This window comes from Pelodiscus sinensis, chromosome 7 (genome assembly GCF_052426305.1).
Source record: "Pelodiscus sinensis isolate ZL-2025 chromosome 7, ASM5242630v1, whole genome shotgun sequence".
Lineage (NCBI taxonomy): Eukaryota > Metazoa > Chordata > Testudines > Trionychidae > Pelodiscus > Pelodiscus sinensis.
The window spans coordinates 72,514,009-72,537,003 of NC_143058.1; the positions used below are offsets into that span (position 1 = coordinate 72,514,009).

At 46.8% G+C, this 22,995-nt stretch overlaps 1 protein-coding gene and 1 long non-coding RNA gene across 4 annotated transcripts in view; one reads left to right on the forward strand and one right to left on the reverse strand.

Annotated features, from left to right (window-relative positions):
• The window catches only part of STK17B (serine/threonine kinase 17b), a 55,109-nt gene extending 42,226 nt beyond the window's left edge, over positions 1 to 12,883 (reverse strand). Inside the window, exons 1-2 of the mRNA XM_075934222.2 lie at positions 12,848 to 12,883; positions 7,471 to 7,637 (exon numbers count right to left, since the gene is read on the reverse strand). Coding sequence (XP_075790337.2) covers positions 7,471 to 7,592 — 122 coding nt within the window. The 5' untranslated portion in view covers positions 7,593 to 7,637; positions 12,848 to 12,883. The remainder of the gene's footprint in view (positions 1 to 7,470; positions 7,638 to 12,847) is intronic.
• LOC106731607 (uncharacterized) overlaps positions 1 to 18,543 on the forward strand; it is a 43,416-nt gene extending 24,873 nt beyond the window's left edge. For 2 of the 3 annotated variants that reach the window (XR_016350104.1, XR_016350105.1), the window contains one exon: positions 1,698 to 3,418. This is a non-coding gene — a long non-coding RNA (uncharacterized LOC106731607). Of the gene's footprint in view, positions 1 to 1,697; positions 3,419 to 17,981 lie in introns of those variants that run through there. The other variant, XR_016350106.1, reaches the window with a different exon arrangement.
• The last annotated feature ends 4,452 nt before the right edge of the window (positions 18,544 to 22,995 follow it).

Consider the following 22,995-nt stretch of genomic DNA (forward strand, 5'->3'; position numbering starts at 1 on the left):
GCTGGAGCGGAGCCGGAGCACAGAAAATCTTGACTGCTCCAGGTTTTTTTTTTTTTTTTTTTCCATTTTCAATCCAAAATGAATGATATTTTAGCAAGAAAGTCCTAAAGATGCCAAAAAGTTTCAGATTATATAACATTTGATATTAACATCTACTTTACCACTTTACGTAATATATCACAGTTATTCTCACTTCAGCCGAAATCAAGATTTAATGTACAGATACAAAATTACAAAGTTTTTTTGGAGATATGTTTTATTAAAGCATCAGATAAATATCAGACATCCGGCAACGCTGCACACTGCTTCCACCCTTGTGCCAAGGTTAGGCGAGTATGTACTCGCGTAGATTAGATAGTTAGATTTGTATGTGTTTATTTTCAACCTTGTAACGTGTAGCCTCGTTACTTCCCAATAATTAATGTTGTAGAACAGTGATAGCACATACTAATGCTACGGCACATACCAAATTTCATTGATATATCTATATTAAAGCGTTTAAGATATTAAAAACTTGGAAAATATTTTGAATATTTTTACCGCAAAAATTCATAAGAAAAACTTGCAATTTATAAATAAAAATTTATATTAATTATGTATACAGGCAGTCCCCGAGTTACGCGGATCCGCCTTATGTTGGATCCGCACTTACGAATGGAGCTTTCTCGCCCCAGAGCTCGCAGGCAGCGGGACCGCCCAGAGCGCAGCGGTCCCGCCACCTCGACCTCTGGGACAAGAAAAGCTGCTCTGGTGCCCCTGGTCTGCTGAGGACCGTCTCCAGCAGACCAGGGACACCGGGAGCAAAGCCGCGGAGCACACGGGCAGCGGACAACCCAGATGCGCCACCGCTGTCCTGCTGCCGGCGTGTTCCGCGGCTTTGCTCCCCGTCTCCCTGGTCTGCTGGACACCAACAGACCAGGGAGACAGGGAGCAAAGCCGGGGAGCACGCGGGCGGCGGGACCGCGGTGGTGCGTCTCGGTCCCCCGCCTGCATCTCCCTGGTCTGCTGGGAGGGAGGGGGCGCAGCTAGTATGTCTCCCCCCCCCCCGTTCCCCCCAGCAGTCCAGGCTTTTCTCCGGACGCCTGTGGTAGAGCAGCTGGGGCGCTGCCGGTTGGTCCCGCAGCGCCGCTCTGGGCGCTACTGGACCAACCCGGCAGCACCCCAGCTGCTCTGCCCCAGGCATCCTGATTCAGCCGCTGCTGGTCAATTTCAGCAGCGGCTGAATCAGGACGCCTGGGGCAGAACAGCTGGGGTGCTGGTGGATTGGTCCAGTAGCGCCGAGGAGCGGCGCTACTGGAGCAACCCAGCAGCACCCCAGCTGCTCTGCCCCAGGCATCCCCAAGTCAGCCGCTGCTGAAACTGACCAGCGCTGACTACAGGAAGCCCGAGGCAGAGTTGCTCTGCCCCGGGCTTCCTGGAATCAGCCGCTGATCAGTTTCAGCAGCAGCTGACTTGGAGATACAGATTCAACTTAAGAACCCCATGTATGTAAGTCGGAACTGGCGTCCAGATTCAGCCTGTTGAAACTGATCAGAGGCTGATTCCAGGAAGCCCGGGGCAGAGCAACTCTGCCTCGGGCTTCCTGTAGTCAGCCGCTGGTCAGTTTCAGCAGCGGCTGACTTGGGGATACCTGGGGCAGAGCAGCTGGGGTGCTGCTGGGTTGCTCTTGTAATGCTTTTGTTCATTGCTTTTCGAAGATCATAACAAGAAACAGTTGGCTGCGGTAGCACCACAAGAAGATTTGGCCATGGCTTCAACAAACAACAACAACAAAATCAATTCTGCCCCCCATGTTTGATAGCCAATTTATGTAAAAGGATCTCAGCGACGTCTTTACTTTTGAATTTGAAATTCAAAAATTTGGCCTTTTGGAAAAAGCAAAGAAGAAATCGGCAACATGCATGGTGGAAAAGGAAGTGAATGACAAGCTCAAAGCATGTAGCTTCAAGACAAGTGAAGCAAGTGCCATGAAAAGCTTCAATCTTTGGCGGCATGTAAAACGTAACCATCCTGAAAACTATGCGGCTCTGGTTACAAAAAAGGACCAGGAAGATGAGGCAAAACAGAAAGCTGACATGGTTAAATGACATTCATCTGGCTCTTTGAAAACTCCTGGTGGAAAGATTTTTTGCGGAGCTTCATCTGAAAAGAAACCAAAAATTGAGCAAACAAAACTTGACTTATATTTGAAGTCCTCAAAGGTTACAGTCACCATGGATGCTAACACTTTCCATGAAGGGGTGATGGATAGCTCAGTGGTTTGAGCATTGGCCTGCTAAACCCAGGGTTGAGAGTTCAATCCTTGAGGGGGACAGTTAGGGATCTGGGGCAAATCTGTCAGGGATGGTACTTGGTCCTGCTGTGAAGGCAGGGGACTGGACTCAATGACCTTTCAAGGTCCCTTCCAGTTCTAGGAGATTGGTATATCTCCATTTAAAAAAAAATGGTTTGCTTAAGTTCAACACCACTCACTACCTTCAGGCTAAAGAACAAAGGATTCCAAAAAATTGCATGTGAAATGGGTCATCAGCTTGGCATTTCAACAGGACACAATACAGTTCATCATTTAGTTGTCAGCACAGCTAAGTCTGGTCACAAAGAGCTCAAGAAAGCTTTGGAGCAAAAATTGTGCTACCTGAAAATGGATGCATGGAAACAGAAATTTCCTTGCAATCAATGCTCAGTATTACGAAGAAGGAAAAGATAAAGCTGTGGTAAAAACCTTGGACATAATCGACACTGAAGGGTGTCACAATTCTTCCTACGTGAAAAGTCAAATAAAAACTATTTTAGAAAAATTTGGGATAAGTGAAATGCAAGTGCTGAGCATCTGCGTTGACAATGTAACAAACATGACGTATGCCATCAAAAATTTCAGCAAGGACAATGAAACCATTTCTACCTCTGAGAACAGGGACATGGACAGAACTGAAGCTATTTTGCCTGATGAAGGAACTAAAGGAATGGATGAAATTGAACTCAACATGGATGCTGCTGTGCAATAGGTTAATGACCCTAGCTTCACACTTCCAACATGGCTTCATGAGGATGACTCAAAAGTCCAACTGATGAGGTGTGGTATTCACACTCTTCAATTGGCAATCTGGGATAGACTGAACAAAGAACATGTGAAGAAATTACTGGCAAAAATTCGACAAGTCGTTGTCAAATTACGAACCCCAAGTATTCGAAGTGTTCTGCTTTATCTAAGTGGGGTAACTCAATCATTGGATACTGTCTCGCTGGGATTCAACATTTGCGATGATTGATCGGCTTGTCGTTTTTCAGTCTTACTGTGAACAAGTGGCTGCTACTGGAACAAGAGAACTCAAGTTAACAGAAGTTGAATGGGACGAAGTTAAGAACTTGTGAGACCTCTGGCAAAGCCAAACCAAACAACTGCGAATCTTCAAGCTGTTGATGTTTTAATGAAGGAATGGCGAAAACTATCAAAATTCTTGCAAGAAAATGGTGGACAAATTGCAGAAGGAATTCTATCCTCCATGCAGAAAGGTGAAGAGAAGCTTTTTGACAATATTCATTTCCTTGTTGGACGTTGTTGACCCATGGTATCGGATTCTTCTCATCTCAAGGGAAATACCAAAGACAAAGGAAGGGCTCCTTGATATTGCTCAACGACTTGAAAAACAAAATCTATTGCTACATTTGAACTCTGCGAAAGAGGCTGAAGAAAATGAAACAACAAAAAATCATCAACAATCGAATTTGCAGTTTTGGAAAGTTCAAATCCTTCAGAAATAGCAGGCTGTTCTCAAACTTTCATCTCCACTCTGAACTTGTTCAAGTTTTCATCCCTGAGACGTCTTCTACCATCACAGGGAAATGGAGATAATTCAAGCACCAATTCTTCAGAAGATGACGACTTCAAAAAGGAATTGGATAAACAAGAAAGACACCAGCGAGTTTCAGCGATTCATAATTGTAATGAAGCATTATTCGAGAGAAACTTTCGGGAAGATTGTGAGGTGATGGAGTCTACTGGTAGGCTAAAAGTCAAGTCTGTTTTTTAGGCCATTCACAGCTACCCACACCGCATTCAGACTGCCTGTAGAATTACTTCAAGCATGCAAACAACTCAAGCTAGTGTAGAGCGACTGTTTTCGGCTTTAAAGTTCATTTTAAATGATCTGCGGCAGGCTATGAAAGACGACTTGATCGCTGCAATAATTTTTTACAGATTGAATTAGGAATTATTCTAGTTTGTATCATTGTTGATGACATTTAAATTGTTTTAAAACTCAATAAAAATAATGTTTTTTCAAAATTACAGTATGCACTTTATTTAGTTAAAAATTAATTTGAGTCAAAGCGCGGAGCGGAGGCAGAGCTGGAACAGTCACTATTGGTGCCGGAGAGGAGCTGGAGTGGAGCAATTCAAAAATTTGATTGCTCCAAATCCCTGTGAATCCCAGCTGTAAAAAATGCTTTGCACTAAACTGTTACTTAATGCGGATCACTTGAAATTCTGGGACATAAAATTTGAAGATACACTCCCAAAAGCTCCTGTTTCATTTGCTTGATTCTACAAACCAAAAAGTTAAGTTTTACAAACAGAAACCATTTAAATTTCATGTGAACAATCAGATTTTTCCTGCTAATTTCACAAACATCTTCCTCCCATTTAAGAGTGAACAATAGCTTCAAAAGTCAATGACAGTAGCTCATGAACAGAGCTTCAGTAACCATAACTAGTAATAATTCCTTTTTATTTGATGTTTACGATGAATTTAAACTTGTGCTAATTAAGAAAAAAAACCTTGTAAGATGAGTTAAGACTGAAACAATTAAAGCCGGGAATATGCTGCAGGGGCAGAGGGAGGTTGACTTAAGGTACACAATTCCAACTACATAAAATCGGGGTGGGCAATAATTTTTTCCCTGGGGCCAGTCAGGAAATTTTTGACATGGCCCTGGGATGCACAGGAAGGGGCGGGGCATTGAGTGGAAGGGGCCTGACCAAGGTATTTCCAAGTTCCCCACCCTCAGACAATGATTGGTTTGGGGGTGAAGGAGTGCCTTTGCTCCCACCCCACATTCCTCCAAGGTGCCCATGCCCCTGGCGTGGGAGGAGGCTTCCCTCGCTCCCCTGCCCCAGGACAATTACGGTCTTGGGGCGGGGGAGCACATGAAGCCTCCTCCGCTCTCTCCCCTTCCCCTCCACTCCCATGAGCAGTGCGCGGTGCTTCAAAGTGCCACATGCTCCTGGCAGGGCGGGAAGAGGCTTCGCATGGTCTCCCAACCCCACTAACTGGTCTTGGGGCAGGGGAGCAGCAGGGCCTCCACAGGCTGGATCCACCCGCTTGGCGGGCCAGATTCGGCCCGCAGAGGCCCTTTTGCCCACCCCGGATGTAAATAATTCAGAAGGGTAGCCGAGTAACAGACTAACTGGAAAAACGTAAACAACGAATAGTCTAGCAGCACCTTAAAGACTAACAAAACATTTAGATAGTATCATGAGCTGTCGTGGACCAACCCATTTCTTCAGATGACTGGAGTATTAAAAAAGTCTAGATCCAAGAAAAAATAAAGGAAGGTCGGGGGAGGAGGGGGAGAAAACGAGAGAGAAAAAAAAAAGATTTTTTTTTCCTCTTTTTCTTTCCCCCCTTCCTTCATTTATTCATTCTTGGATCTGGACTTTTAATACTCAAGTCATGTGAAGAAGTGGGTTGTGCCCATGAAAGCTCATGGTACCATCTACATGTTTTGTTAGTCTTTAAAGTGCTACTAGACTATTCCTTGTTTTTTAAGTTTTTCTATGTAAATATTGTAGCTAGAGTCGACCTACCTTAAGACAAACTCAGCACCCTCTCCCGCGGGAGGTCAATGAGAAATGCTCCCATCGATTTCCCTTACTCCTCGTGACTGCTAGTGTGCCGGTGCTGACAGGGGAGACCTCAGCACTCAATTTAGCTGTTCTCTTTACTAGAACTGTTAAATTGAACCCTGAAAGATCGATCACTAGAGCATCAATCCTCTAGGAAGTAGACAAGTGGCCTAAATTAGTTCAAGGAATGATACTTTGATAACAAAAACCATGTAGAAAGGCAAGAAATTCACTATATTTTAACAGTGAGATACAAAAATGAATAGTTGAGATTATCCCTGGTCAAGCAACACCATGCCCACATGGTATGCAGATATAAAAGTTCATTTAACGTAAGATCTATATGAATGTACTGTCACGTTTGATATGATATAGAAACATTTTGCTGAAGTTTTCCTTCTTAAAACTCCATTTTCACTCCTACTGTCCCATCTCCCTGTCAATATCTTTGTTATGTGCAATGAATAGTGCTAGCTTCTCCATCTCTCTCATCTCCCCCACTGCAATCTGTGTAAACGTGACTACTGGGATCATACTCTTCCATTGCTCCAAGCACATTACCCTAGCCAATGAAGAGCTTCTAAAGGTATGTGGCCCTTACCATAAATTCAAGAAAGATCTTACATTCTACATCTCCATTCTTATTTCTAGATATTTCCCATTCTTCTTGCCATACTCCTCCTTTCATCTCCTTCCTACAGTTGGCTTTGTGCTTCCTATCATGCTGTTTCCAATCTCCAGAAAAACCAAAGTGTCCCTCCCTATGTTTTAAAATCAGTATCTTCAATTGATCAGTACACCAGCACTTCCCCAGACTAGCAGGAGAGGGTGGAGAAGAGTGGCTAAGAGGCCTCCCTCTTTGTTCTCCAGATTTTCAACTTACATCTAAAAGTCTCTAGATAATGGGATTGCAAAGAAAACTTTGCAAATATGATGAGACTAACTGGTGAGCTCAGTCTGCCTGAAAGTAGGAGTTCTCATTTTAATTAGTAATGACTCGGATACTAATGCTGATAGTTAACAATACTGACATTTAAAGAATTTCACTAGTACACAGCATATATGAAAGGCAAATAAATGTATAATGAAGAGCTGACAATGTATTTCGAGTCATTGTCCATTTTGCAAAGCTTTTAACATCAGGAAACGGAGGACTGAAGGGCAAAACTTTGCTTTCAAGCCTTTAGGAAATGCTGACTTCTACTCCTTCTTATAATTACTCCTCATGTTATCTATCTCTTGAAAATTTTCCATGTCTTATTTAGATTTACAATTATGCTTCAGCAAGATGCTGAAGCATATGTATGTAAGGAAAAACATATCACGCTCCCTATTACAGATGTAGAGAGGATATTGTGGACACAAATCTGCACATTTGTATGAAAAACGCCAGCAAGCCATCTATCTGACATCTTCCCCTAAACCCCACAGAGAGCTTTCCATTTGTCTGGGGATACAAACAGAGGAAGAAATGCACTTCATCTCGCCTGCATGCTACGAGAAAACCCAACACAGGCTGGGGCTATATTATTCTTTCAGCAAATATCCCTCTGCAGCTGAGATTTCTCTTGCTTGTGAAGTTACATACCCTTTCCCCCAAAACATAACAAACAGAATGTTCTTACCTTCCTAGTTCTTTAGGATCAACAATGTAAAAATTGTAAAAATTATCCATCTTGATTCGCATCTGAAGAGATGTGGACAATAAACCTACAAGGTTTTTGCTTTCCGACTTTCTCCTGGACATTATTAACACAAGGTCTTCTCCCCTCCACTGGTTATCTATTTTTACCTGTCAAAGTAATATATGAATTTAAACATAACCAAAATTATAAAAAATCAACTGCTACACAGCAGGAAAAGTAAATGCATACGGCTATGGTCTTGAAAAGCAGCTGATTCTACACCTTTGAGGAATGGTTTTCCACATTTCTAAAAACATGTTTTAACCCACAAGAATAAGGACTGTTTATGAACAGATAATAGGCTGAATTATGGCCATATAAAATCTGTTTGTGACATATACTTCACAACGGGAAAATTCAAACAGGGATGTTCCAGTGGTTTGATGCAGTAAACCTGAGCCACAAAAGTAACTATGGCTCCCAGTAAGAATCAATGGCATCAAAGCAGCAGCAGCCACCACCTTAAAATGAGGTTTGGGGCATCCAACTGATGTCCTTGAATTTGGGCATGGGATGGTCCCATACTATGGCCCTAGCCCTCAACGTCATCCTTTGCTGTAGCTCTGACTTCTGCAAACCAAGCCTCATAGGTTTGCTTTTGTATTTCAATAGGCGAACCCAGAACATTAGGGCTATCCTCTAAAGGGCTGTCTCTTTCATCAGACACTAACACATAAGAGGCCATGCATTTATGCTGTATCACAGTTGATCTCTGCCAATTCACTGTGACTGGCACCTTAGATTTGCCCCAAGAAAGTCAGCAACTGTTCTGAAACTTTGCCAGACTTTTGAACCAGGAGTCAGAGCTGAGGCTGATCTCCCAGCACTTAGAAGCCTCCATTTCAGACATTGGGTGGGGAACCTTTTTGGGGTCATGGGCCACAGACACTCAGAAAAAAAAAATAAAAATCAGTCAGGGGCCGCACATACGTGAGAAGCAAAAACCCCAAACAACGCCTCACTGATGTGGCTACCAACTGAGAAGCAGAAAGACATTCCCCACATTTCTCTTGCACACCAGAGCCTAGGGGGGCCCAGGCTAGATCTTGTGTGCTCTGGTCCTACAGTATGGCAGCAGGGGGTAGGAGCCTAGCGTGCCAGCACAGGCTCTTCAATGCTGGGGGTGGGGCAGGGAGAGCACTGAGCCTTGGGGCCGATCCAGACAAGCCGGGGGCCGTAGGTTCTCCATCTCTAGTTTATCCACAATAAACTAGGGTGGGGAACTTTTTTTTGGGTCAGGGCTGCTGACTCTCAGAAAAATTAGTCAGGGACCACACTAACAAGTGCAACCCCTCCTCCCCCCCCCAAACAAGAACAAAAAAACCCCATACACCTCTCTGATGTGGCCCCCAATCGAGAAGGGGAAAGACACTCCCCACATTCCCCTTGCACACCAGATCCAGTCCAGGCTAGTAGGAGTCCAGGCTAGTAGGAGTCCAGGCTAGTAGGTTTTGTGTGCTCCAGCCACATAAGGGGACAGCAGGGGGGAGGGGCTGGAGTGCCAGAGCAGGCTCCCCACAACAGGGGAGAGCCCTGAGTCCCAGATACAGGCAAGCCACATCCAGCCCACAGGCCTCAGGTTACCCGCTCCTGCACTAATGGCTTATACAACAGCATAGGTTGGAAGAGATACTGATGCTCCCTTCTGGTCCCAGCATCAAAGATGTTATCTATGAAACAAACCAAATGACCTTCCACCACACCAACCCAAGCACAACAAACGATGCATATGTGGAAGAAACAGCAAAATTAGAGGCACACGTCAAACTCTGAATTCTCCGTCTTCTGTTCCATTGTATCAAAACCATTGGCCCCACTGCCAGGGAGCTGGCTGTCGCCCCATGCTGCTGCCTCTGATACTGAGCCAGCACTGTGGGATAGCAGGTAGCTCCCCAGGAACCAGGTGGGAACCTGGGAATATACATTAACAATAACCAATAAGGCCAGCCCTAAGGGTTAACCATTTAAATAAGAACATAAGAAAATAAGAACGGACATACTAGGTCAGACAACTTCCAACAGTTGCCAATGCTAGATCCCCAGAGAGAGCTAACAGAACAGGGAATCTTCAAGCAACCCCTCTCCCATCACCCATTTCCAGTCTCTGACAGAGGCTAGGGCAGGGTGGACAATAATTTTTGACTGGGGGACACTTCAAAATCCCCTCCAGCACCCCTTTCCCAGACCGCCTGCAGGCTGTGGGGGGTTGAGGCTCCAGCAGGGTGCTCTCCCCTACAGCTGGCCCTCTCCTCCCCCCACAGCCTGCAGGCGGTCTGAGAGTGGCCAGCTCTGGGGACACAGTCCCCCCACCCCCAGCATTGAAGCCTCACAGCCTGCAAGCTCTCCATGGGAGAAGTAAGATCTGCGGGCTGTCCCTCCCATCCAGCACTCCCTCCCCCTGGCCTACAGGCTCTCCACTGGAGTAGTTTGCTCTGGGGTTGGGGTAGGGGGATTCCTTACCACTTTGCTGGCAGGCAAGATGGCAGAGCCCCAGCCCTGCTGGCCATTATTTTGGTGCTGCAGTTGCTCCCAGTGGCCACAATAAGTATTGCATCCCTCCCCTCTCTGTGCCCCCCCCCCCCCTTTTTGCATTCCTGCTGTCTCTGCTCCCTTCCTTTCCATGTTATGGGAAATAGTCCCATACCTAGCACTTTCCCTTTCCATGCCCAACCAAACCCTGACCTTGGTTTAAGTCGGTATGCTGCTGCTTTTTTACCCTAAATGTGGTGGTCCTAGCTCTTACAGTTTAGGAGGAGTTTGTGAACAAACAGACAAAGAGATGCATAGACACTCAAATATAGAGAGAGATTAGATTAGACCAGTGGTCTCCAACCTTTTTAAGCACAAGATCACTTTTTGAATTTAAGTCAGTCCAGAATCTACCTCAAACCCAAATAACCCTGCCCTTCCCCTTCTCCCAGACCCTGTCCCACCCCTTCACAGAGGCTCTGCCCTCCTCATTCTGTGAAGATGGTGTACAGGAGAGGGGGACATAGTAACATCAGCACCTCCCTGCCTGTGTCTCCCCCACCCTGCAAAACAAACAGGAGGCTCCAAGGAGGCAGCTCTGAGACTCTGGGCAAGAGCAGCAGGACAGTACGGGGAGGGGCAGCTGAAGTGCCAGCACTTGATAGTCTCCCAGCCAAACCAGTCAGGATCACCTGTCAGAGGCTCCACGATCTACCAGTAGATCCTGATCTACTGGTTGGTGACCACTGGATTAGATAAACACCTCTTGTGGACTATCTAATCAAATTTGGTCCAGTGAGGAGAGCCGGACTAGGTAACCTTTTGCAGTCCCTTCCAGCCCTACATTTCTATGAATATGATTAAGCAATTTCAGCGTCAGCAGGGTTTGGTTCCCCCCCCCCCAAAGGTGTGGAGGGGGAGGACAGAAGAAACAAAATAAGTCAGCCTTTGTTATTTCTGCATCTCCTTCTAACTAATCATCATTCATATCTGACACATTCACACCAACAGCATGAAATCACTAGTTCTCTAAATTTATACATTCTGACTGGGATTATTTTGATTTCCTGTATTTACTGGCTATAAGAAATAACATTCATTAAATCCTGTTTGTGGATTCTTCAAAGAAGTCTATGTCACAGTTTCAAAATTAAAAAGATAAAGGGAACACAATTGAAGCCAAAGAGAACATATTAAAGGACAACTTCAAAAGTGTAATATTATAAACAAGCCTTTCTTTACACATCTTAGTAACAGCAGCTTAGATTATTCAAGTGAAATAATGTTTAAAATTCAATTTGTCACTAACACTGGAGCAAAATGTAGGTTCACTTTTAGGTACTTATTACTGTATTATTATCTGGGTTTCAAACTTAAATGTGTTCATTGAAATTTTTTTTTTAACTAGAATTTTATAAATTAGAGAGATATGTAGTTTTATGAATATTTAGGATTAAATCCTTTTAAATAATTTGTCAACTGACAGTATTTCTTTTACACATTTATGATCAGCTAAACGCAGCTTTAAAGAATAGCAGTCACTTGAGAATCTAAAGGGAAAAATAAATTGTTTATGTAAAACCAGTAACATCTTGTGCTCTGTGTCTGAAGAGCTATTGGAGAAGCACAAAATATATTTAGAAAATATAGACCAGAACGCCAATTATCATCAGATAATATTGGTACAAGAAAACAAGATATACCACATAAGGCCCTAAATCTGCATGTGCAAGTCCTTATGTAGAATAGTGATAGAATGGTGCTACATTGTCCTGCATTTTGCTTCAAGTCCTTATGTCTGTGCAATCACAAAAGTCTCAGAAGCATAGGACTAAATTTAAGAGGAACCTCAACAGATCACCTCCTCCAGCCCTCTGAACTCAAGGTGGTACAAATATGCAATGCATTTGCAAGATCAGGCTCCCTAATTTTTTAGGGGTGTTAAGGCAGCTAAGTAAAGATTCATACACACTGAATGTATTAAAAAAGAAAGATTAAGAGTGACAAAACATTTGAACACATAAAGGTTCGAACATTTCATTTTTAAGCTGTAATATCAGCCATATTGTAAGCATAATTTGTGAGAGTAGGTTAAAAAAAAACCTGAGAAAATACATCATTTATCCAACTAAAATTAATGAAAGAAGGTAAAAACAAAGCCAAACCAAACTCCTGCTTCTCAGCTGCAGAAGAGAACCCCAGCTTTTGAGAATTACATCAGGGCAGCAGATGAAAGGCTATGCTTAGAATTAGGAGATGTGTCATGGAAACATCAGGGTACTCCTAAAACAATAAGTAGGACCCACAATTTCCATAGCCTCACAATGATCTTCAGAACTCACAGAGACCAGGGCTCCCCCTTACTACTGGGCAGAGTTATGGTCACAGAAAGCGTCGCAAAGGGTCAAGTTACGAACCCTGCCTCGCACCAAGATGCATCCACGGCTGAGTTTTGTTTTGCCCTTTTATTTTAGGCCTGTCGTGCCCACTTCACGTGCCAGGGAGAAAGCTAAGAACAAAGGGGCAGCTGGCGGGGGAGCGGGCGGGACAAGCCCCCTTCCCCCAGCAACACACAGCGCCGACCCGCACCTGACCGCCCCGCTTCGCACCCAGGTGTTCCCCGCGCCGCGGGGCGAGTCCTCGCTAGCCGTGACTAGCCTGCTGGCCGGCTCCTGGGGCGGGCGCCGTGCCCCGGCGGGGTGACAGGACCGGGCGCCGCTGCGGCTCTTCCCGCCCCATGCCGCGGGGGCTCCCCAGCCGCAGGAGGAGGGAAGCGGCAGCCGGGTGGGAGGCAGGAAGGCGCCTCCTGTCTCGGAGCAGCCCCCGCCAGGGAGCGACCGGCACTTACCGCGAGCAGACGGCTCTGCCCTCGCGCTCGGCTCTGCGCGGCGCCCCAACCGCCGCCCGCACAGTTGGTGTTTGAAAAGCGCAGCCTGGCACAAGCGGCTGCAACGGCGCCCGCCCCGCCTACCCATCAAGGAGCCAATCCGCGCCGGCGGGGGGCGGAACCCTCCCCGGTGATTGGCAGGAAGTCTCCCTCCCCGGTGATTGACAGGAAGTCCCCCCCACACCCTCTCCTTCTCAAGCAAGAGACTATGCTGCACTTTAAAGTGCTGCATGGCCCTGACTTTTGTTTCAGCAAGACCAGACTAACAGGGCTGCATGTGTCTTACTAGTCTCCTTCTCCAGGGCTGCAAGGCAGGCGGACTGAAGGTTATGGGTGAAATGGAGGCGCAGGCCAGCGGGCAGAGAAGTCCCTTGCAGCCCCGGCTGTGAACTCACCCCTTCGGTATCAGCTCTGCCCCCCTGCCTGGGAGACACTGCTCCTAGCAGGCAGCTGAGCGGCACTGACCCAATGCAGGCAGGGGTGTCAGGGCCATAGTCAGAAGCGATGCTGCCAGTGGTGTGACGGGGCCCTTTGCTAGCCTACAGGTCGATGCTGTAACTGGGCTGAGTGGGAGGAAGGGCGAGGCTAGGAATGGAAAAATTACCAGCTGTTGTGAGAAGGGAGGACACTTGCCCTATGTTCCAAGGGGATGGCCTTTGGCCCCCAGGAACAATGGGAAAGAGGCCAGCACTCCAAGTCAGCCTGATTGTCAAGAGCCAACAGGCATGGGCAGTGGGTAATGTAGGTAAGGGAAGGCATCCCCAAAATGCCTACACTCCAGGGAAGGCTGGACCACAAACAGCAACCCAGCTTCCTGGCTGCAGGGGAAGGCTGAAAGCACAGCACAGCACAGCACAGCAGCCTGGCTTCATGGCTGCAGAGGGAAGGCTGGACCACAAACAGCAACCCAGCTTCCTGACTGCAGGGGAAGGCTGAAAGCACAGCACAGCAGCCTGGCTTCATGGCTGCAGAAGGAAGCCTGGGGCTGCAGCATTTCAGCCTGGCTGTCCAGGCACCCAGGAAGTCTGGGGCCACAATATGGCAGCTTTGCTTTCCAGACGCAGGGAAAGGCTGGGGCCACTTGAGAAGTATGGGGCAGCAATGCAGCAGCCTCAGCTCTCCAGGTGGCCAGAACTGGACTGGGGTTTGGTTGGGAGGGGGGAAAGGGGAGGCTGCTGAAGGGGCAGGGCCTTGGGTTTGCTTTCCCCAACTGGGCCTTCACCCACCGCCCACGTTGCCAGGCCAATGAGGGAGTTAGGAGTTGGAGAAAGTCCTGTCCTCCATGTTCCTTTGTTGAGCTAGATTTTTGCCTGGGTCAGACTGAGTGGGTCCGAGCCAAGGAGACAGCATGTGCCTGAGCTGGGATGGGGAGCCCTGCCAGCCAGAGAGAGTCAGAGATACAGCTCAGCAACAGAGCCATGCTGGAAGTAGAGCTGAAGCCACAAAGCCAGAGAAGCAGCCCAGGAGCTGGAGACAGAGCATCAGAGAGCTGAGCCATACTGGAAGGAGAGCTGCAGCCAGAGATGCTGAGCCACAGTGCAGAGAGCAGATCCAAAGACACAGCCCCAGAGCTGGAGGCAACACAGCAGAGAGTGAAACTGGGGCTGGAGCATGCTGGAGCTGGGTGCAGTGAGCATCAGGAGAGACCCAGGGTAGGGGCCCAATGCAGGGGTACTCCACCAGTCAAGAGGCCTTGCAGGCTAGAATGCGGAGAAGAGACCTGCCACCCAGAGAAGTATCTGACCTGCAGCACAGCCAAGGCCTGAGAAGGAGGCCTGGGACCTACAAGGAACAGACTGAACTGTCCTTACATTCCAGAACAAAATACAGGACTATGTAGCACTTTAAAGACTAACAAGATGGTTTATTAGATGATGAGCTTTCGTGGGCCAGACCCACTTCCTCAGATCAAATAGTGGAAGAAAATAGTCACAGCCATATATACCAAAGGATACAATTAAAAAAAGTGAACACATATGAAAAAGGACAAATCACATTTCAGAACAGAAGGGAGATGTGGGGGGGGGAAGGAATGTGAATGCCTGTGAGTTAATGATATTAGAGGTTGGGAAGGGTAGATGTCTGTGAGTTAATAGTGTTAGAGGTGATAATTAGGGAAGCTATCTTTGTAATGGGTAAGATAGCTGGAGTCTTTGTTCATGCCCCCGCGGAGAGTGTCGAATTTTAGCATGAATGCCAGTTCAGAGGATTCTCTTTCAAGTGCAGATTTGAATGTCTTCTGAAGTAGGATGCAGGTGAGTATCATTGAGACAGTGTCCTTTTTGGTTGAAATGGCAAGCAACTGTTTTTTCTTTGTGATCCTGTCTAATGTCTGTTTTGTGGGCATTGATTCTTTGGCAAAGTGTCTGAGACGTTTGTCCAATGTACATAGCAAACGGACACTTTCGGCACATGATAGCATAGAGACACTGTGAGGTCTCTGTGCCATAGAACAGAGTGACTTTTCCCTATTCTTTTTAAAATTTGATTGTTTAATACATTGTATTTGCTTTGAACTGTATGTAATTATCAGTGGGTCAGGGAAGCGTTCAGTGTGAAGAGTGCATCCCGGAATGGGAACAGCCTAGCCCCTGCCCATCAGGGTAGTGCAGAAGTCAGGAAAGTTCCCCACAGTAGCAGGACTATTCCCTCGCTTACAGTGCGACAGTGTCTTTTGCTAAAATACTGGTCAATACTGTAACTGGGCTCAGTGGGAGGAAGGGCGAAGCTAGGACTGGAAAAACTATCAGCAGTTCAGGGAAGGGAGGACACTTGCCCTATGTTCCCCAGGGATACACTTTCTTCCATCCTTTGTTTACAGTGTTTCTGTCCCCTACTTCCACACTTTTGGTCCCACAGCCCAGGTAGCTCCTGCATGTCCTCATACCATCTTACACCCACTCAGATTTACATTGCCATGTTACCTCTGACGTTGGCCCTACACAGGGAAATGTCAAACTCCCTCAGTAACTAGTCAGTGACTCAGAAATCAATAAAAAGCCCCCAGCAAATGTAACTCTATTAACCTGTAACTAGTTGGGGAGGATATTCCAAGGAAGACAACGCTACATCACGAGCCTGTCATTGACATCCTCATGGAAAAGGCAGACACTGTAAAAACCACAATTGTTTTTTAAAGGTTTTTAAAACTGAAGGGTTGCACCACTAACTTGTATGTATCGCTGTAGATTCATGGACTTAAATGGCTGGTGATTGGGTTCAAAGTCTTAAAACTTTATCTACCAGTTGATTTCTCTGCTCTTGTAGAGGGAAGTTGAAGATAGTGATTGCTATACAGTCTTTCCTTTTATTTATTTACTTTTTTATTGGCTACAGGAATGTGAATGTGATAGCTATGACCATGAACCACGTTTCCAAAGCATCTGGAGATAAGGCAGAAGAACTGGTAACTCTTCCCCTACATACCGGCTATGTGGATAGTACTATAGTGTATAGCACTGAAGTACTCTTCAAGTACAGAATATATTTACTTCATCTTTCTTCAAATACAGACTATATCTACTTCTACTTCCTATCATATCCCATGTCAATTATTTTAATCTTGAGATGTGTACATATTATTAAAACTAAATGATAGCTTTGGAGTCCTAGAACTTGAACAGAATAAAAAATTACAGTATTATGGAGGGAGTATTAGGAAGACCACTAGGGGATGCCACTAAATGCATAGCATATCAGTTAGAAGTCATATTATTTGACACATGGAAGGATGAACTCTAACCAAAATCATTCAGTATTATGGACTGGAAAATTTCTTACCCTATAATTTCCTTTGTGCAAGCAGTGTCTCCCACAATTCTGCTAGGTATGGACCTCTTTCAGGTTCCAGACAGTTCAAAGCTGTAGCAAAGCTTGTGCTAGCTACACGCCCTTCTCCAGCCTGTCAGATGATTTATTCCAAAGCTGTGAAAAATGTGTATTAAATAATTAACAATTCCAATGTTAACCATGTAACAATAAGTCCTTGATTATACAGTTACTATCCAAATAAGATGCTGACACTCAGCTGCAGCGCTATATAGCCTGGGTAGAATTGTGGGAGATGCTGCTAACAGAAAGGAAATGATTGAGTAAAAATGTTTCCACCGTTCTCCCACAGTTCTGCTACATATGGGAAGTAGCAAGCAGGTGACAGGAAAGGGAAGGGATAAGAGAACAAACAAAGAGAAAAAAATCTTTCAGGAGTGCTCAGATGGCAAGGTTATTAGTGGACCATCACTTGCAGTATCCCCTGCCAACACATGCCTCTCAGGAAGACAGGAAAAAGACAGTTACCTATTCTGTAATGGGTTTTCCTTGAGATGTGTTGTTGGTTTTCCTTGAAATGTACAGTGGCTCCAAAGTGAGAGTACGGAGCTCAGACATCCTTCTAGCCGATGTAATCGCCATTAGGAAGGCCACTTTAAAGGAGAGCAACAAAGGGGACATGTGTCGAGTGGCTCAAATGACAATCCTGTGAGCTGTGCCAAGGTTTAGATCCCACTGTGGAAGAGGCTCTCGGGTTTGTGAGAAGAGTCTTTGTAGACCCATCAGAAACTGGGATGTGACGTGTGTGTGGGGAAAAAAAAAGCAACCTTGAATGGGTGGACGAAACACGGAAATAGCAGCTAAGTGAACTTGATTGAGGCTTACTAGACCTTGCTTCAGGTGGAGAAGATAGTCGTGAATTTGCTGAAGGGAAGGTTCAGATGGGATTATATGCTTCTGCGTCCCCGCCTCGCTCCAGCAGGCAGGGATAGAAGTTCTCTCTCTGTGGGACATTGCCACTGCTGGACCTGGCATATGTGGGACATGGAAGGAAGACCCTTCCCTGCCTCCCTCCTGCAGGCTCCTGGCCTGGCCAGCACTTCCCCATGTCTGTTTGTCTTCAGGATGTGGGGGGGGGGGTAGTGTGGCTCCCCTGAGACAACCATGCCCCTACAGGAACGTGCCCACTGTGTAGGCCACAGATGGCCTTGCTCAAAGTACATTGCCATCGTCAAAACCGAGACCTTCAGTGTAGGCTCAGAGATTAGGGCTAAACTCCATCCCAGGAGACACTGTTCATGACTGCCCTTGTCACTATTCTTCACAGCTGGACCAGCTGCAAGCATGGTGCATCCACCACCTCCCACGCCATCAGCAAGAGCCACAGGCGAAGGCGAACATGCAAGGACCTGGTGTGAGAACATCTAGACTGCCTCCATTCCCTCAGCCAGAGCTTCGAGGAGGAGCACAAGGAGCACCTGGCTGATTGGGGTCTGAGGAGGAGGATGCAAGAGCAGCTGTCATGCCAGTGCGAGGCCATGTACTCCTCAATAACATCAGTTATGGAGCACATAGTTGCGTGTATGGAGTGATCCATCAACCAGCTCCCCGCACACATCCCATACCCAACTCCCTTCCCAACTTCCCGGCCTTACTCCCCCAACTCTCTGGCTGCCAACTCCCAGCACCCGCCCCCTGGCTTCCCCTCCTAGCCCCCCCCCCCCCCAGGGACCGCCGGGGCCCAAGAACACATGGCAGTGGGAGTTCTCAGGCAGCCAAAGCCTCACGAGGCACCCAAGGCAGATGCCAGCCCCAGCTCCAGCCCTGAGTCCCTCCTTCCCCCCTGCTTGCCCCTCCCAGGTTCTTTCCCCAGTCCCTCCCCTGTTGCATATTCCCCAAATAAAAGTAACACTTTTTTTTAAAGGCTTCTTTATTTGTTCTGCTGAGGAGGGCAGTGGAAGGAGGGTAGGGGAGGAAAGACACACAAGGGCAATGCAGAGGGAGACCCGGAGGAAGAGTCTCACAGGTAGCCTTGTCTGAAACTCTCCCTCAAGGTATCCCTGATTAGCGCAGCCCCCTGATGTGCTCACCAAATGGCAGTGATGCCCAGCTGCTCATAAACCCTCATAAAAGTCATGGAGATTAGGTCCATGGAGTGCTATTAGCCAGGGGGTAGAAATGGTGTCCCTGGCCTCTGTTTGTGGAAGGCTGGAGAGGGACGGCACGAGACAAATGGCTTGGTCATTGTCTTCGGTCCATCCCCTCCAGGGTACCTACTGTTGGCCACTGTCGGCAGACAGGCTACTGAGCTAGATGGACCTTTGGTCTGACCCAGTACAGCCATTCTTATGTTCTAAGCTCAGGGTTGGGGGTCTCACTGGACCACCTTGATTTTCATGCAAACCTGCTCCTGGGTGGCCAGGCTGGCAGCTATCCTGCCCTAGACGGCCACTTTCCTGTGCCTAGGGTGGAGGTCGTGGACATTGGAGGCCTCCCCACAAACCTGGATGAGGTCCACGATCTCCGCACTAGACCAGGCAGGCGCCCGCCTCTTGCAGCCCCGGGCAAGCTCCTGGGAGCCGCCAGCCTGGTCCCGGGAAGAGGTGGAGGACTGGGTGGCAGCGGGTGGCTGGCTCGTGCCATGCCAGGTGCAGGGTCTGCTGGCTGGGTGCTGGCAGGCTTGCACCTGGCACGGGCACTGTAGCCAGACCATGCCCCTTTAAGGACTCCGGAGCCGGGAGGGAGGCAGCCAAGTTTCCCTAGTTGTGCCCAGAGTGGCCACCAGGACGAGCTGGGAAGGGCTAGCCTCCAACTAGTTCGAATTAAGTGGCTACACAGCCCTTAATTCGAACTACTTAATTCAAACTAGGCGTTAGCCCTCGTAGAATGAGGTTTACCTAGTTCGAATTAAGTTCAAACTAGCGGTTTGCCTGTGTAGCGCCTATGAAAGTTAATTAGAACTAATGGCTGTTAGTTCGAATTAACTTTGTAGTGTAGACATACCCTTACATCTCTAGTACATAAACAGAAAAAGCCAATTCACGGACATCTTTGTCAGCTGGTTGGTGAAGGCACACGATGCCCGCATCTCCCACAACTCCAGCCTGTACCATAAGCTGGAGGCTGTCACTTTCTTCCCTGAACACAGCTTCAGGGTCGGGAACATTGAGAAGCCACTCTGCATTGTGGGGGACATGGCCTCCCCCCTCATGCCATGGCTTATGAAGCCATATACTGGACACCTTGACCCTAGCAAGGAGCACTTCAATGGCTGCCTCGACAGGGCCCGCATGCAGGCCGAATGTGCCTTTGGGTGCTTGAAAACACAGTTCCGGTGCCTCCTGACGTGTCTCGATGTAGAACATTCTCCAGGTGATATCTGCATGTTGTGTGCTCCACAACATCATGGACAGGAAGGGGGAGGCCTTCCTTCCAGGGTGGGGGGCAGAGACCGGCTGGGAGGGATGGGCCTTCGAGCAAACGCACACATCTGCCATCCGCCAGGCCCATCAGGTGGAGATGCACATCCAGGAGACACCGAGGAAGAGTTTCTCTCAAGGACACCAGTAACTCCCCTCACTGCCTCCCCACTAGGGGCCCGGGCCTTGCCACTTTCTGCCTTTCCTCCCACAACCCCTCCCTTCTCCCCTCCACCCCTATTCCCTGCAGACAAAATAAAAACAATTATTTTTATTTGGATAGAAGTAACTGGGGAGAAGGGGGAAGGAGAACCTGGAAATGGGGAGAGGGAATTGAGAACTGTGGCAAGGAGAGGGAGAGGGGGCTGAGAAACTTGGAGTGGGAGAGGAGGCTCAGGGCTGGGGCTGAGGGTATGTCTACACTACCCCGCTAGTTCGAACTAGCGGGGTAATGTAGGCATACCGCACTTGCAAATGAAGCCCGGAATTTGAATTTCCCGGGCTTCATTTGCATAAGCGGGGCGCCGCCATTTTTAAATCCCCGCTTGTTCCACGACACTGAGCTATTTTTCTTTAGTTTATTTTCAGCGGCTGAGCATTACTGGAGTGTTATTTGTCTGATGTTATTTTTCCTTAAAATATGGCACGGTAGAATGAAAATACAGCCACTTACTCTAAGTTATCTGGTGGAGGGGTTGTTTATATCAGAATGAAACAAATACGTCAACAGAAGTAAAATGCATGGAATAATTTCAGAATAATATTGGTTGATTGAATGTGTGTTTTAAGAATAAGAGCCACATTTTGCATCATAACTCAACTCACAGGACCATCTATCTAGATTTTAGAATAGTCATTAATAGAGATTTTTCACTATTACAGTCTTAATCTTTACTAGGTTTGTCAAGGATGTTCACCACTCTGGCATTTCAAAACCTTACTTCTACAGGCACAGATTAAAAAAAAATGTCCCCCCAGAATAATAATACACAGATTTCGGGGAATCACTGCCATCATCAAGTGCTTTTTTTATCCCTAAAAAAACAGGGGTCAACACTTGAAATCACCCCCAATGGTACCCCAAGTTCTTTTGCCCCAAAAGAGCTTGAAAAAGAAAAGAGAAAAACAAGCTGCAGTCTCTGGTAGCTGACCCCGCAATCTGAGACATGCTGATACTCACGGAAAGCCCTTCCAGGACACAAGAATCAATCATCACCTTAAAAGAAGTGATTTTTATTACAAAACAAAAGACACACTTGACAAAGCATACTTGGTTGCTAGGCGTTACAGAGCAACTAAGGAAAACAAATTTAAAAAATCAGAGCATATCTCTGGCACAATGCTCAGATGGTAAAGCGGAGGGGAGGCATAGATACACACTGAGCAGTTCAAACCAAACCACAAAATAAAGGAAAATTACTCTGACTAGACACAAATTTCCCTGGTCCGCACATCTAATTTTCTGTTTAATCTGCTCCCATGCCTTGAATTCAGAATCAGACTCATTCTGTGTGTCTCAACTCCTGGTTTAATTCTCCCACACAAAGAAAGCAGGCAGGGAATCTATATCCAATTCTAATTTCAAGCCTCTATCTCGATAGGCTGTCCTGGCCTCCTGGCCAACACCTTTGCTAGGTACCTGAGTTAACCCCTTAGTCACCTGGTGCTGGTCAGCACACTCCCCACTCCGTTCATGAGAAGGCTCTTCTCGCTGAGCTATACCAACCTATGAACTTTCTTCATTACAAATAATGTCAAGTAGCTTTCACAAATAAAATAGAAAATAAATTACAAGCAGCCAGAGAGAGACGTAACTACTTTATCTCCTCACAGGGCGAGAGCTGCTCTGCATCGTGATTCTGAAAGTGAAATAAATACTGAAAAAGCCAAGATGTATGGTAGTACTGGGGTAATAGTTGATATTCATTTATATTTTGCCATGGAGGCATCCATAGCACTCTAGAGAAAAATATAATGGACAGAACTCTGTCCATTTTAATTAGCTATAAACAGCAAAGATAAAACCCAAGGGCGGAGAAGGCAGAATGGGAGGATGATGGTTACTATAATGCTGGATCATGAAATATGCTTATTGTTATCTTTGCATCAGGTTAGTTCATTTAAAAAAATAATATATTATGATAAAATCTAGGGTGGAAATCTTTAATTGTCAGTTAATATCCTAACTGTCTGAATAGGAATTCTGCTTATCAAAAGCATCTTTACAGATCCAAGAAATAGTACAGTCTCGCCATTCATTCCTATCCATGGCTTATTTCTCCAGTGAGCCCAGTCTGGCCATTCCCCTATGCATAATGTCCAACCATAGAATCATAGAGCTGGAAGAGACCTCAGAAGGTCATCAAGTCCAGCCCCCTGCTCTAAGCAGGACCAATCCCAACTAAATCAACCCAACCAGGGCTTTGTTAAGCCGAGACTTAAGCACCTCCAGGGATAGAGACTCCACCACTTCCCTAGGTAACCCTTTCCAGTGCTTCACCACTCTCCTAGGGTACGTCTACACTACATGCCTCTGTCGGCAGAGGCATGTAGATTTGTTTATTCAGCAAAGGTAAACGAAGCCGCGATTTAAATGATCGCGGCTTCATTTACATTTACATGGTTGCCGCGCTGAGCCGACAAACAGCTGATCAGCTGTTTGTCGGCTCGCGCGCTAGTCTGGACGTTCCCCCTGTCGACATCAAAGCCCTTTGTCGGCAGCCCCGGTAAACCTCATTCCACGAGGAATAACGGGGCTGCCAACAAAGGGCTTTGATGTCGACAGGGGGAACGTCCAGACTAGCGGCGAGCCGACAAACAGCTGATCAGCTGTTTGTCGGCTCAGCGCGGCAGCCATGTAAATGTAAATGAAGCCGTGATCATTTAAATCGCGGCTTCATTTACCTTTGCCTACAACCCTAA